Source organism: Heloderma suspectum, chromosome 4, assembly GCF_057233095.1.
Source record: "Heloderma suspectum isolate Gila_16-S chromosome 4, 16-S_ref, whole genome shotgun sequence".
Classification (NCBI taxonomy): domain Eukaryota; kingdom Metazoa; phylum Chordata; class Lepidosauria; order Squamata; family Helodermatidae; genus Heloderma; species Heloderma suspectum.
In genome coordinates, this window is record NC_139461.1 from 233,259,037 (window position 1) to 233,274,028 (window position 14,992).

Consider the following 14,992-nt stretch of genomic DNA (forward strand, 5'->3'; position numbering starts at 1 on the left):
CAGCTTACCACCACCACCACCCGGGGGTGGGCAGTAAAAGAAGGGCAAGTGAAAGTTTCCCAGAAGGGAAAATGGGATTTTCATACCAGCCCTGGTACTCTTTTCTCCAAAAGCATCTTTTTGCTATGATGTGGCCAAAATAACAACCAATTCCCTGAGGAAAGTTAAAATCCTTGGGAATTGTATTACAAGCACAGTTTTATACATGTTTTCTCAGAAGAAAATCCACCGTGTTCATTGGGGCTTCTTTCTCGCTTTTAAGTGTGTTCAGAATTACAGTAATCCTCTTAGCACACTTACTTAAGAGTAACGCTGCGCTTCTACACACTCACATGGCAATAAGTCACGTGGCTGAACATCAGGAAAAGCTTCCAGACTGTTAGAGCAATACGACAGTGGAACCAATTACCTCGGGAGGTGGTGGGCTCTCCCACAGTGGAGGCGTTCAAGACGAGGCTGGACAGCCATCTGCCAGGGATGCTCTGTCTTGGATTCCTGCATTGAGCAGGGGGCTGGACGCGATGGCCTTGTAGGCCCCTTGCAACCCTGCTGTTCTATGATTCTAAGTCCCACTGAACGCTCTGGGGTTTATTTCTGAGGAGACCGGTTGAATTCAAGGGCGACCGAGGGCAGCGATTGCTTTACGCCGCAGCCAACGCAGTCGTTGCTGCCTGTTACGTATTCCGGCGTTCTTTGCAGCGGTACGGCAGGTAACATCCACACAGGTGCACGTGTGTCGTAAGAAGCCCGGAAGGGCTGTCACGACAGGCAGACGCGTGTGCAACGCAGGCGTCTCTGCCAGGAGGGACGCGTCTATGCCGCTGCCTTTCTCTCCAAACCAACAGATAGAACTCAGCGACTGACAGTCCGATATCGTGAGAGAGCTCCCTCCTCCTCCTCCTCCCCCCCGCCCCGTCCCAGCCGTCCTCTGTCTCGCGGTCTCTCCTTCCACGAAGCGCCCGCTTCTTCCGTGCCATTCGCTCCACGAGAGGCGGACAATTCACTCCCCACGGCCGCTGAGCCCCCTCTGTGCTGCTCCAGCCCTCGCGCGCGCTCGCGGGGTGGTTCAACAGCAGCGCGGATGCAGCGGGGGCTGGTGGGTCCGACGCCAGTGGGGCGGTGAATCCGCGCTGGGCTTCAGTCAGAACTCAAAGGGCGCAGGCCTATGCGTGTGTAGACAGAGAACAGGCCTACAACTCCCAGCATTCCCCAGCCAGGCTGGCTGGGGAATGCTGGGAGCTGTAGGCCTGTTCTCTGTCTACCCACGCATAGGCCTGCGCCCTAAAGGAGCTATCCAAGGTGAGCTCCTTCAGAGCTCTGACTGAACCCCAGCGCGGATGCGCCTCTCCGCTGCACTGCTGCACTTCCTTCCTTTAATCTGCTCCACCCCCCCCACCCCCCCACCCACACTTTTTGAATAAATCCCACTCTCTGCCCTAGCCAGCTCTCCCAAATCTCTCTCCACGACGTCGTTTTTCACGTCCGCTTCCCCCTTTCCAGCCTGCTCGTCTTCCTTCTCTCGCTGCAGAGCCGCCTTACGGACCTATACATTTCAAGCGGCTCGGAGGTGCGTCTGTCTGCTGACATCACCAGATAAATCCTGTACAGCAGGAGGAGGAAGAGGAGGAGGTGGTGGTGGTGATGATGGTGGTGGTGGTGATGATGCACAGGTCCTCACTGACTCAGCTGCCTTGCACTTACCGTGCTTAGGAAGGGCGGGGTGGGGTGGGGTGGGGTGGGGAGGGGAGGGGAGCTGGACAACTTTCAGCACCAGCCTGGTCCCTCCCTCCCGCCACCGCTCTCCTGCTGTCTTCGCAGAGAAGCTCCGGAGACTGCAAACAGGGCACAGAGCCGGGGGGGGGGGGCACGTGGAGTGGCAGGGGAGGGGGCTCGCTTTCTGTCCGTCCCTCCTTTCCCTCCACTGATTGCCGGAGTGTGATCAAGCTGTGACAGGTAACCGGCTTTCGCGTACAGGGGGTAAATAGCCGAGTGTGTTTTCAGATACTTCCTCTCCCCGCGCAACGTGATCATTGCTGTGGCTTGAAGGCTGTGGCTGTGAGATGTTGAGCCACGGAGTGGAAAGAAAAGGGGAAGCCTCTGTTGAAATGGGTTTATCCTGAACGCTAGTGCTTGGCTCTGCATGCTGCATGCAGTCTCATTTGCTCGATATTCTCCGCATTTGTTTTTTGTTTGTTCCTGGCTAGTGCTGCCCCTTCTCTTTTAAAGCACTGCTTTAAAAATACAATAGGAATTTACCATTTTAACTTGCTCAGGGAGACCCGGCTTTGGCTGCAGCCCGATAAACCTGTGGAGATGCTGGCTGGGGTGGTCTGAACCGCATGTGTGTCTTGAACTGTTTTCTGGTCCAGCTCCTCCTCTTCCATGTTTTCTTGCTCTTGGTTAATTGTATGTCCTCTCAAACCCACTGTAGCCTTCGAGGTTAGGGAAGGGGTGAGGAAAATTCCCTTGCATGCTTACAGGGTTGCCACCTGTCCAGAAAAAAATAACAACCAGCTCAGCTGACCTGCTCTTGTGTCTTTGACAGCAGGTTTATTCTACAGCTTTTCACAGCAGGGTGTGACAAATGTTATCACTCGCTGATCTGCACATAAATCCATCCACTGTTAAAGGTATAGTTACAGAGGTTGGCTGAAAAGTTGGCAACCCTACATCCTTATGAAAGAATTAACAACACTATCTTACTCTTACAGCAAAAGGAACTTCTGAGGAATCGCCTGCTAATACCAGTTTCGAACTCTGCCACTGCCTAGAGAGAGAGAGAGAGAGGGGGGGGGAAGAGATTGCTTTCTCCCTTCTCTGCACCACTTACTGTTGCTCAACCAGTAGTGGGCAGTACTTGCAAAGATGACCACAGACTGACGGATTGAGTTTTGCAGACTGTTGACCCCTCGGGGTTTGCTTCTGACATTTTTCCCTTGCAGAAGAAGAAATTGTACTTGACAGCGGAAACCAGGAGACACTGGTGAAAAGGTGAAAAGTGGTTTATATCTTCTTTTTGGTGTGCAACTTCCCTTCTCTACCCCAGCCTCCCATTCCCCATTCCATCCTTATCCCAATACCTGTGAAGATGCACAGAGCTGGCAACTTTGGGGCATAACTCAGGAGCCTCCCAATTTTCTTGCTATGGCCTCAGGAGATGGATTGCAGCATCAGGCTCTCTACGAGTATAAGAAGGACCAGGAGGAAGACCTGGCACTCTGCCCTGGAGACTTGCTCACAGTCAACAAGGCAGGGCTTGTGTATGTGGACTACAAGGAGGGGGATGAGAGGAACCCCCAGGGCTGGCTAAATGGCTTCAATGAATGTTCCAAGGAACGGGGGGATTTCCCAGGCACTTACGCAGAGTACCTGAGCCCTGTGAGGATTGTGGCTGCCTCACCAAAACCCAGGCCCAGGCCCCTGCCAGTGCCTGCAACCCCCAGTGGAACACCTGGCCATCTACAGGGTGAGTTTGTTTGTACGTTTTTCAAGTGAAAGGTTTCTGTATGAGACATAAAATATGACAGCTTTCTGGATTCATGGCAGAGTTTCCTAACAGTGTCCTTTTGCATCTGTCAGAAGGGGGCTGTGTTCTCTAATTGGCTGGCCTTGAGCCATGTTCTTTAGTACATCCGACTTTCTCAAGCTCTGCTCCCACGATCCATGCATCAGCCCCATTAAGAGGGAGGGACATATGCGTTCCCAAGAAACTTTCCCATTAAAATGTAAGTTTTTCTACTAAAGATGGGCTTTCTTGAAATCCTTGCGATTGTACAGTTTACAGACTGTGTGGTTGGAAAGCAGCAGGATCTCCCAGAGCAAGCTGTGTGTCTAAACCACTGGAGAATTCAGAGCAGGGCAGGGGTGGGAACGGGGCACTCATCCTGGGCCAATTTTCCAGCTGGCACCTCTTGTTTTGTGTGCAGGATAATCACTTACATGCAAGCAAGGCAGTGGTTAGCCAGACATGTGGCTGTGTGAGCTGATGGTTGGGAACACAGTGTTTATACTGGGATGGAGATCGGGGGGATTATGAGGCCATTTCTGGCTTTTGTTTCTATGACAAATACTGCTGACATTTTGAAATGTTTCATCTTGAATTGTCCAGATGACATGTATAAAGAAAAGTCTGCTATTAATTAAGAGGAGGCCCAGGAGGCGCATCTTCTTCTTTTGAAATGTCTGCAGAGAGTCTTAAGGGCCAGTTGGATGGTTATAATGATGTGGGATGTGATGGAGATCAATGCTTCATAGCTGAGTGTTGCTGGGGGCAGTATGGACTAGAACGCCGACAGATTCGGCCCCAGAAAAGCGGGGCTCCAATCTTAGCACAGCCATACACCCATCGTGTGGGTTGGGGAGCATTACATGCTTTGTCTGAATCAGTTTTCCATCCATAGGATTAATAATAACCTGTGTGATTACTAGGGTGCCTGAGATGAAACTCCTTGACAAAATAAAAAAATGTATATTCCAAATTAAGGTTGGTCAGTTTTTACCCCAAAGGCTGCATGCAGCCATATGGAAAGAATTCCAGTTTTCATTCCCCCCGCCCCCTGCCCAGAAGGACATCTTTACCCTTTGGGACTAAACTGAATATGTGATGGCAAAAAAACTAGGATAAGTTTTTCAGTGCTAAACAACAAGTTGCCCACCCTGCTTTAAATGGGGGTTGGGGATGCTATCCTGATAGATATAAGGTAAAACTGAGTCTGAGTCTTGATTGTTTGGGCTCTCATGAGCATGCAACACATTTTGCTGCTACGCACACCGTGACAGCGACCTGTAAAGAGGGTGGCTGATGGAGACATATTTGGGAATACCAAGGACATGTGGGGACTGCTGCGTAGCCTGCGTTGGTTCTGCATTTGGCCCTGTCACCCATAAGCCTGAGCCGGACCTAAAGGACTCTGCACATATTCTGGCCATAAGCTCTGCACTGCCGGTAATTTAGACCTCATAATGCACATAGGTTGGCCACCTGTCCTACTTTACACTGGACAGGACTCTGTTCGAAGGACTTTCTGGTCAAAGTTGGGTTTAAAGGCAAAGAACTATCACAAGGGAGAGCAGGAGCCTTGAAGTTTCCCAAGAAGAGCATAGTCTTCCCCACTATGGCGAGGTGTATTGTGTTTCGATTTAAATTATAGAAATTGCTTCTGAATTTGCACCTGTGCATATACAGAATCATATACATGTTTTATGCAAATGTGTGTTTTCTTTTGCCTTTTCCCCCACCATGATGCAATTGCTCTTTTTTGGCGATGCATAAGCGGTCACCCTAAATGCACAAAAGATAACTATGCCATTAGTCCAGGCCCGCCAAACATTTTTCAGACTGAAATCAGATGGATCTTTTCATTTCCATCCCATTCTTCTGCTCATTGAGCACCCAGAGTGGTTTACAAAAAGAAAAATAAGAATATATTAAAGCCATGATACAATAAAATGCAATATTATAACATTTGAAGCCCACATGTTTCTCTTCTTCACCTCATGGACAATGCATAAATATGAACCCATTACTTTTCCCTGTAGGACCTGGGCCATTACTTTTTCCTGCAGTGTGTTTACATGACATAATTGAACATACATACGCACACACAAACACACACACTTCAGATAGTTTGGTTTTAGTAGGTATTTATAACATGTATGTACCCATGAAAACCTTATTGTGTGAAATAGCCTTTGACTCCTGCTATTTTAAAGTATGTACATAGTAAGGCCTGACTACACACTAGTTTCAGGTTGCCTGTTTATGTATTATTATTATTATTATTATTATTACTACTACTACTACTACATTTATATCCCACCTTTCTTCCGTCATGGAACTCAAGGTGGGTACATGTGGTTCCCGGGTAGTCTCCCCTGCAAGCACTGACCAGACCCAAACCTGCTTAACTTCAGCATGGTGGCTGCCTCATGTGCCTTCAGGCTATGCCCTGGGACACAGTATGAAAAAGTACAGTGTGGATTGGTGGAGATTATGCTGAAGAGGAGGGATGTAAAAGCTGGGATATTTGGCAGCACTAGTGATTTTGTGGAGGCTCCAGTATTTGATCAGAGAAATAGCAGCTGTGCTGGTCCCACACAATATAAAATACACAGAGCTGTGAGGCAATATCTTTGATTAGACCAACTAAAGTTGCGTTTGTTACATAACTTCATACACATTCAAGGCAACAGTAAATGACCAATGTTATGTTCCTAAACTGATATTAAGTGGTTAAGTATAAATAAAGGATTGAGATATTTAAACATATGAAATCTTCCTGCCTCTTGTTTTAAAGAAATGTCACCTGATTTAACCTGATTGTGGGTAAGTAATATGTGCTTTCTCTTGCTCTGTATGTAATATATTTTATTATGCTGAGAATAGCTGTGCCTGAGAGAGAGTTCTGGATAACTCAAAAGTTTATTACTTCCACAAATGCTTAAAACTGTCAAAATTCTTGTCCTACTAGCCATATGCCACATTTTCATATTGGTGACAAGACATCCAGCCAGCTCTTTAAAATAAATGTTTCTACTTTCTACCTTGGATATGAACAGTGACTTTAACATGAAAAATTAACAGTCCAATTCCTAGCCACATTTACCTGGGTAGCATGTTCCTGGTGGTTCCATATAGACCCATGGCCCAATTGGAATCCACCAGGAAAAGAGCCTTCAGTGTGGTGGCTCCCTTCCTATGGAATTCCCTGCCTTTGGAGGTCAGGCAAGCACCAATGTTGTGTTCCTTTGGCACCTCCTGAAAACATTGTTATTTCAGGAAGCCTTCCTTGAGTAACCGGCCGCAGTTTGTCAAAGTTTATCCAAGACTTGGATAGCTCCTTTAGAGTTCTGACTGGTTCTGAGTGAAACCCAGAGTGGATTCACTGCCCCACTGACATCAGAGCCACCAGCCTCCATTGAGCATGATGTCTTGAATAAATTATTACTGGGCACACTGAGACATTGATATACACAGAGTATGGGTGAGCTGCCTAAATGTGTGTGTCTATGTGTTTGAGAGAGAGAGAAAGAGAGAAAGATTAATGTGAAAAATTATGCAGTGGGTACCCGAGAGCCTGATTCTCCTTGAACAGGACTGCCTGCATAAGTCAGACGTGACACCATTGTCCTCGGGCTGGTTTACAGTGCAATCCCACACATGCCTTGTTGTTGCTGTTCAGTCGTTCAGTTGTGTCTGACTCTTCGCGACCCCATGGACCATGGCACGCCAGGCCTTCCTGTCCTCTCTCTCCCGGAGCGTGCTCAAGTTCATATTCATTGCATCCGTGATGCTGTCTAGCCATCTCATCCTCTGCCGTCCCCTTCTCCTTTTGCCTTCAGTCTTTCCCAGCATCAGGGTCTTTTCCAGGGAGTTTTCTCTTCGCATTAGGTGGCCAAAATATTGGAGCTTCAGCTTCATTATCTGTCCTTCCAATGAGCACTCAGGGTTGATTTCCTTTAGGATGGACTGATTTGACCTCCTTGCAGTCCAGGGGACTCGTAAGAGTCTTCTCCAGCACCACAGTTCGAAAGCGTCAATTCTTCGGCGCTCAGCCTTCCTTATAGTCCAGCTCTCACAGCCATACATTACTACTGGGAAAACCATAGCTTTGATTAGATGGACCTTTGTCGGCAAGGTGATATTCTCTGCTTCTTACTATGCTGTCTAGGTGTAATCCCAGCTAAGTATGTATAGGACTGCAGCCCTGATGTTAGCAGGAGAGGAGGATCAGATCCTAATACGCTGCTTTTAGGGGTATCCTCATTCGTAGTTTGTTGCAGATGAAGCACTGGCACATATGTAGTTCTGTTAAAGAAGTGAAACCAGACTTTTAGGTTGCAGAGGGCAGGCAACAAAAAGATGCAGGAAGTCTCGTGGTGCTTCCACACAGAGGGCTCCTAGCACTACCAATTAGAAGGCATTGTGCAGGTATTCTGTCTTTTTCTCCTTAATAGGTTTTCTGTGGTAAGAAAAAAGATGGAAGAAGCAGTGGGAAAACATGAGAGGGCTCTGACTGGAAGACAAGGTCATTTGGACCCCCCCATAAAATTCCATGAATGCAGCAGAGCAATGGCATGTTAAAAGCCTCATCCAGGGGGGAAAAAAACTCAATTAACGTATCAGTAGTTAAGCCAGAACACCTCAGTTTGGTTTCATTTTCTAAGAAAGATGAAGATAGATAGATAGATAGATAGATAGATAGAAAGATAGATAGATAGATAGACAGACAGACAGACAGACAGACAGACAGAAGGCAACAGAGGTTCTTTGCTTGAGGTTCCATCTCAAGTGTTAAAGAGGGAAGAATATTGGCCTAATATGTAAGGTTATCGATGTCTTTACTGAGCCTGCTACTTTGTCTTTAACATCAAGCTCATACACCAAAATTTAGCCAGTTGAACTTTCTTTTAGATATCACTAAACTGATGGGGAAAACTTAATTTTTGCATGCCAGGTTGCTGCTCTTGTGCCCTTTAAAAAGTTGGCAAACTTTGGTCTTGGGTAGATGAAATCCAGCTAGAATGATAAATACTGCCTGGAATGTATCATTCTAGCTGGAATTCATCTACCCCAGAACTAAGTTGCAGCAAAAGTCCACTGGCGTTGTTGTAGCCTGGGAATTTAAGGATGCACAGTTGATAGCACAATTCAACTCATGTCTACAGAGACACAAGTCTGATTGAGTTCAATGGGACTTATTCCGGGTATGTGGGTATAGGATTGTGGCCTAATTTTCCTCTTTTTTTAGCTGGGTTTTAGATAGCTAAGCCAACATGGAATATATAGAACAGGTGACAGGAATTGATTGACTGCTTTAAGATTATGGATTGAAGAGTTACTCATCCTTCAAAACCCAAAACGGCAGAGCATGAAACAACTTCAGTTTACAATACAATATTAATCTCTTGCTTAATATTTTATGCAATATTTTGTCTATCATCTGTCTATTTGTAATAGAACTCCCATGTGTAGGGCTGATCAGGGTCTCTACCCATGGGAATGCAGGGGGTTGGAAGATCCCCTTCTCCCTGCTACCCCATTAGAACCTCCCCCCCCAAAGCCCCCAGAAAACTCCCAGACAGCAGAGACCAGCAGACAGAGCCCACCCTTGGCTAACTGGGGCTTGAAGTTTGAGTGGTTGAAGGAAAGAAAGTAGCCTGATACTTGCTTCGTTTCAGCCCAGCAAAACTCCTCTGATGGGTAGAGCTTGCCTCTGTCTTACTGAGGAGGGATAGAATGACTTGGTCCCTGAATCTCAGGGCTTTTCTACATGAAGCTTTTAACCACACCTTTATGGAGGCTTCTGCTTCCAGATTCTTTGTGGGATTAAACTCGGCTCCTTTACATGTTCCCCCTCCAGGGGGTGGGGGAATCTTTCTCAGCCTTTATATATGTTCCATTATACAACCTCTAGGTGGTACTGTGGTATAGTGGAATTATACAATTATACAAGATTTATACGGCATTACAAGAGGCCATTCAGAAAAAATACCACACTTTCCCCATTAAGGAAAAAAACACGCTATAACAGTCGCAAAGCATGGGAGAGGCCCTAGGGGATGATGACATCTTGTAATGGACCTGCAAACTACTGTGAATGAGCAATTATGAGTGCACAATAAAAGGCTCTAATATAGTCCCATGCAATGACCTCAGGGCTAAAGGGGAAGGGATTCCAACCCAAATAGTTTAAAAGGAGCAAAATAACGTCTTTTGAAAAATTTTGAATTTGGGGTATAAACGGCCAAAAATAATAATATTGCCTGATACAATTTTCAAAGAAAAGAAAATCATTCAGAGAGATTTTGGTACTGCCTTATTCCACTTCCAAGCACCTTTGTGTAACATTTAACTTCCAGTATATTCTGCAGTGACTAATAAATGTATTTACTAATGGGGGAAATAGCAGCTTCAGGGGTGGGAGAAGCAATTTCATCAGGAAAATGGGTGGGAAGGATTAATCTCTCACATGCTACTATCCTTGATTTCCCATCCCTCTGAAGCTGCTGTGCACCCTGTGAGAGATGGGAGCACATGCCACATAATATTCTGTAGTATTCAAAGAAAGTTGTTTCCTAATCCAAAGCTAAGTGAACTTATTTGTTAAAATGCTATTTATCATTTATTTAATGGATTTATATACCACTGATCATATTTAAAAATATCTCTAAGTGGTTTGGGGGAAAACACCCCGGTGCCCTGATATGAAGAGCAATAGCATTCAGTCAACGAAGGGGCAGGAATGTCTTTGGGAAAAAAGATGAAGACAGTGAAGACGTTGCGTTGGCACAAACTTTGCAAACTGATCTCTTGGTGCAAAAGGCATTTTCAAGTTGGTGCTGATGCCTGCAGCCCTTGCCCGCTCCAATTTTTCAAAGAGATTTAGGGTAGCCAACTGTGAATCACCAAGAGGGCGAAAGAGAACACTGTTTTGCATAAAATTTGCATATGCTAATTTATATATATATAGTTGCAAATTTAGAAATGATTATTACAATTTAAATAGAAATACAATACATCTGTGGAAAACCATGAACAGTTGACGCATGTGCCTTGCTCAATCTGCTAGTCAGGTGCTTTTGATGGGCAACTTCAAGGCTTAGCTCTTCCTTCTGATGGTTCTTTATCTTTATACTGGACTTAGTCTGGACAGCCCTTCAAGTACAGGATGGCTTCAAAACAGAGAGACATGCAGCAGCCTTTCAAACAGAGGACTGTCCACTATAAAAATAGGGCACATGGCCACCCTAGGTCCTTAGCTTTTGGTGTGTGGGGGAGCTATTCTTGCTCATCAATGAGGCGTCACTGGGAGAAATATCTGGGAGAAATATCTGGAAATGGGTGTGTGCTTTGAAGGTTTGTTCCTGGTGAGCTTTTTGGCCAGGAATCAAAGTAGAGGAAGAGTGGGAAGTGGGGAAGTGGGATCTGAAAGCAATTGTCTGCGGTGCTCAGCATTCCATGATCAGCAAACCTATGAAGCTGGGGCCTACAGAAAAAAGCAAACAGGTTTTGACACTCATGGTCTTCCCTCTTGTTGACCCCCCCTCCCAAGTTTTGTACGAAGACATCAGTGTGCTTTAGATCTGTTTCCATATCTACAACTCCCATCATCTTTGACCACTGGTCATGGCTGGGGCTAATGGGAGTTGTAGTTCAGCAACAACTAGAGGGCTACATGTTCCCCATCCCTGATCTATATGATGAGCAATTCTGAGGAGCGTGTGGTAGTTTAGTATATGGTAGGCATCATGAGAGAAAATAGTAGAAGTGTTCATCCTCCAATACTATTATTTTTCAATAATAGGGAGAAGTTGTTTTGTTGGGATGGTACATGGAATTGTACAAATAGATGTTTTCAGATTTGCTTTTGGTTTTAAAACAAATTCTAAAAGGGTGAGAACCACAATCATGTGATATCAACATTGCACCAACTTAGCTAAACTGCCCATAGAATCATAGAATCATAGAATCATAGAATCATAGAATCATAGAATAGTAGGGTTGGAAGGGACCTACAAGGCCATCGAGTCCAACCCCCTGCTCAAAGCAGGAATCCAAGTCAGAGCATCCCTGACAGATGGCTGTCCAGCCTCGTCTTGAATGCCTCCAGTGTGGGAGAGCCCACCACCTCCCTAGGTAATTGGTTCCATTGCCCAGTTTAAGCCCTTCGGGACCAGCAGCGCAGGAGCACAAAGGGAACAGAAACTAGTTCCCAATCTGTCCTAAACCTCATAGCCCTCATGGTATTAATGAAGGTATTTTACAGTAATAAATAGAAAGGAACATATGCCCTTTCTCTCATTTCCAGGATGTGACCCCATAATACCCACAAGGGATTTTGCAACAGTGGCCAACCAGCTTTTTATGGGTGAAGACAGACATAATATACAAAGAGACCTCATGGTGCATCTCTTAGCCACGAGATGAGCCTGGTTTCACAACTGAAATGCCAGATATGCATCCCGTGATACCAGAAAATTAAATGCTGGATCAGCTGTCAGTCTTTCCCCTTCCCCATGCTTCTGTCTTTTAAAAAACCATTTTTGTTCATGTGTCAGTTTTTATTCATGTCTTTATCTATGAATGTGTTGCTTTATTCACCGCCCCACACACACGCACACACATGCACACCCAATACTTTTAAAACTACAAAACTGCTCCAAGGACAGAAGGAAGAAGAGGGGAGAATTTCTTGTTGTTATCATGGCAGACCAGCCAGTCAGCAAAACATTCTTTTGCTTGAAACTTGCAGAACTGTGTTGTTCCCGCACTCTATTTAGGTGTCCATGTGTCCTACTGTACAGAGGACAGTCCTGTATTTGAAGGGCTGTCAGAGGACAATCCTCTATTTGAAGGCATCCTCTATTTGAACAACTGTCCAGTCCAAGTCTGGGATAAAGATAAGGACCCATATAAAGGGAGGGGCCTTGAAAGTGCCCATCCACAGTTAGCACCTGGACAACAGACTGAGCAGGCCCACAGATTATCTGATCACCAATATGGTCAGATATATTATATTCCAATTTAAATTATAGTATTTTTTCTAAATGTGTATTTATATGTATAAATCGACATGTGCACATTTTATGCAAATCTGTGTCCTTTTATTTCTTTTTTGATAAAGTATTTCCTCTTTTTTTGGTGATGTGTAAGTGACCACTCCTCCCAGTGGACACGAACAGTCTTCACACATACTGGCCTTGTTGTTGTGCCTTTAACAATAGCCTGACCTATAGAAATCTAGGAAGTGAACATTTTTCTGGCATATAGATGGGATGGGGAAAGCTTCACTTGCTAAGTTCCCAAGTGTTGCACTGCAGTTAAAGGCACAGGATCCAGGCCCCTAAAAAGGTGGCAAATCCTAGATTTTGCTGAACACATTTCAATGGTGAATGGGGCTTTCTAGTGAATATTGAAAATTCCAGTGATTCCTGTAAATCAACTCTTTTTATTATTAAGTGCTTTTGTCATATCCCACTCTAGCTTGCGTTTACTGGAGTCCACTGGTACTATCAAAGAGTCAACATTGCTCTGAATGAACACAGGAGTTTGGGTATGAAAGGAGGATGACTGACTTCCTGTTGATGTTGTTGTTCAGTCGTTCAGTCGTGTCCGACTCTTCGTGACCCCATGGACCATAGCACGCCAGGCCTTCCTGTCCTGCGCTGTCTCCCGGAGTGTGCTCAAGTTCATATTCATTGCAACGGTGATGCTATCTAGCCATCTCATCCTCTGTCGTCCCCTTCTCCTTTTGCCTTCAGTCTTTCCCAGCATCAGGGTCTTTTCCAGAGAGTTTTCTCTTCGCATTAGGTGGCCAAAATATTTGAGCTTCAGCTTCAGTATCTGTCCTTCCAATGAGCACTCAGGATTGATTTCCTTTAGTATGGACTGATTTGACCTCCTTGCAGTCCAGGGGACTCGTAAGAGTCTTCTCCAGCACCACAGTTCGAAAGCATCAATTCTTCGGCGCTCAGCCTTCCTTATAGTCCAGCTCTCACAGCCATACATTACTACTGGGAAAACCATAGCTTTGATTAGATGGACCTTTGTCGGCAAGGTGATGTCTCTGCTTCTTACTGTGCTGTCTAGTTTAGCCATAGCTGTCCTCCCAAGGAGCAAGTGTCTTTTAATTTCATGGCTACAGTCACCGTCTGCGGTGATCTTGGAGCCCAAGAAAATAAAATCTGTCACTGCTTCCATTTCTTCCCCTTCTATATGCCAGGAAGTGATAGGGCCAGATGCCATGATCTTAGTTTTTTTAATGTTGAGTTTCAAACCAGCTTTTGCACTCTCCTCTTTCACTCTCAACAAGAGGCTCTTTAGATCCTCTTCGCTTTCTGCCATTAGGGTGGTATCGTCTGCATATCGGAGGTTGTTGATAATTCTCCCAGCAGTCTTAATTCTGACCTGTGATTCATCCAACCCGGCGTTTCTCATGATGTACTCTGCATATAAGTTAAATAAGCAGGCTGACAATATGCAGCCTTGTCGTACTCCTTTCCCAATTTGGAACCAATCGGTTGTTCCATGTCTGGTTCTTACTGTTGCTTCTTGACCCTCGTACAGGTTTCTCAGGAGACAGGTAAGGTGGTCTGGTACTCCCATCACTTTCAGAATTTGCCAGAGTTTGTTGTGATCCACACAATCAAAGGCTTTAGTGTAGTCAATGAAGCAGAAATAGACTTTTTCTGGAATTCTCTTGCTTTCTCCATGATGCAGCGAATGTTGGCGATTTGATCTCTAGTTCCTCTGCCTCTTCGAAACCCAGCTTGTACTTCCGGTAGTTCTTGGTTCGCATACTGCTGAAGCCTAGCTTGTAGGATTTTGAGCATCACCTTGCTGGCATGTGAAATGAGCGCAATTGTGCAGTAGTTTGAACACTCTTTGGCGTTGCCCTTCTTTGGAATTGGAATGTAAACTGACCTTTTCCAGTCTTGCGGCCATTGTTGAGTGTTCCACATTTGTTGGCATATTGAATGCAGCACTTTAACAGCATCATCTTTTAGGATTTTAAATAACTCAGCTGGAATACTGTCATCTCCACTAGCTTTGTTGTTACTAATGCTTCCTAAGGCCCACTTGACTTCACTCTCAAGGATGTCCGGCTCAAGTTCAGTGACCGCACTATCATGGCAATTAGGGACATTCAGATCTTTCCTGTATAGTTCTTCTGTGTATTCTTTCCACCTCTTCTTAATCTCATCTGCTTCTGTTAGGTCCTTGCCTTCTTTGTCCTTTATCATGCCCATCTTTGTACAAAACTTTCCCTTCAGATCTCCGATTTTCTTGAAGAGATCTCTAGTCTTTCCCATTCTCTTGTTTTCCTCGATTTCTTTGCATTGTTCATTTAAGAAGGCCTTCTTGTCTCTCTTTGCTATTCTCTGGAACTCTGCATTCAGTTGGGTATATCTTCCCCTTTCTCCCTTGCTTTTCGCTTCCCTTCTTTCCTCAGCTACTTGTAAAGCCTCATCAGACAGCCACTTGGCTTTC

General features: G+C 45.3%; 1 protein-coding gene across 3 annotated transcripts in view; it reads left to right on the plus strand.

The window, feature by feature from the left end:
* The first annotated feature begins 761 nt into the window (after positions 1 to 761).
* Positions 762 to 14,992, plus strand: part of LOC146348229 (phosphatidylinositol 3-kinase regulatory subunit alpha-like) — a 138,767-nt gene continuing 124,536 nt past the window's right edge. For 2 of the 3 annotated variants that reach the window (XM_084852633.1, XM_084852636.1), the window contains exons 1-2: positions 762 to 875; positions 2,712 to 3,466. In XM_084852633.1, coding sequence (XP_084708759.1) covers positions 3,145 to 3,466 — 322 coding nt within the window. In that variant the 5' untranslated portion in view covers positions 762 to 875; positions 2,712 to 3,144. Of the gene's footprint in view, positions 876 to 1,500; positions 1,568 to 2,711; positions 3,467 to 14,992 lie in introns of those variants that run through there. The other variant, XM_084852634.1, reaches the window with a different exon arrangement.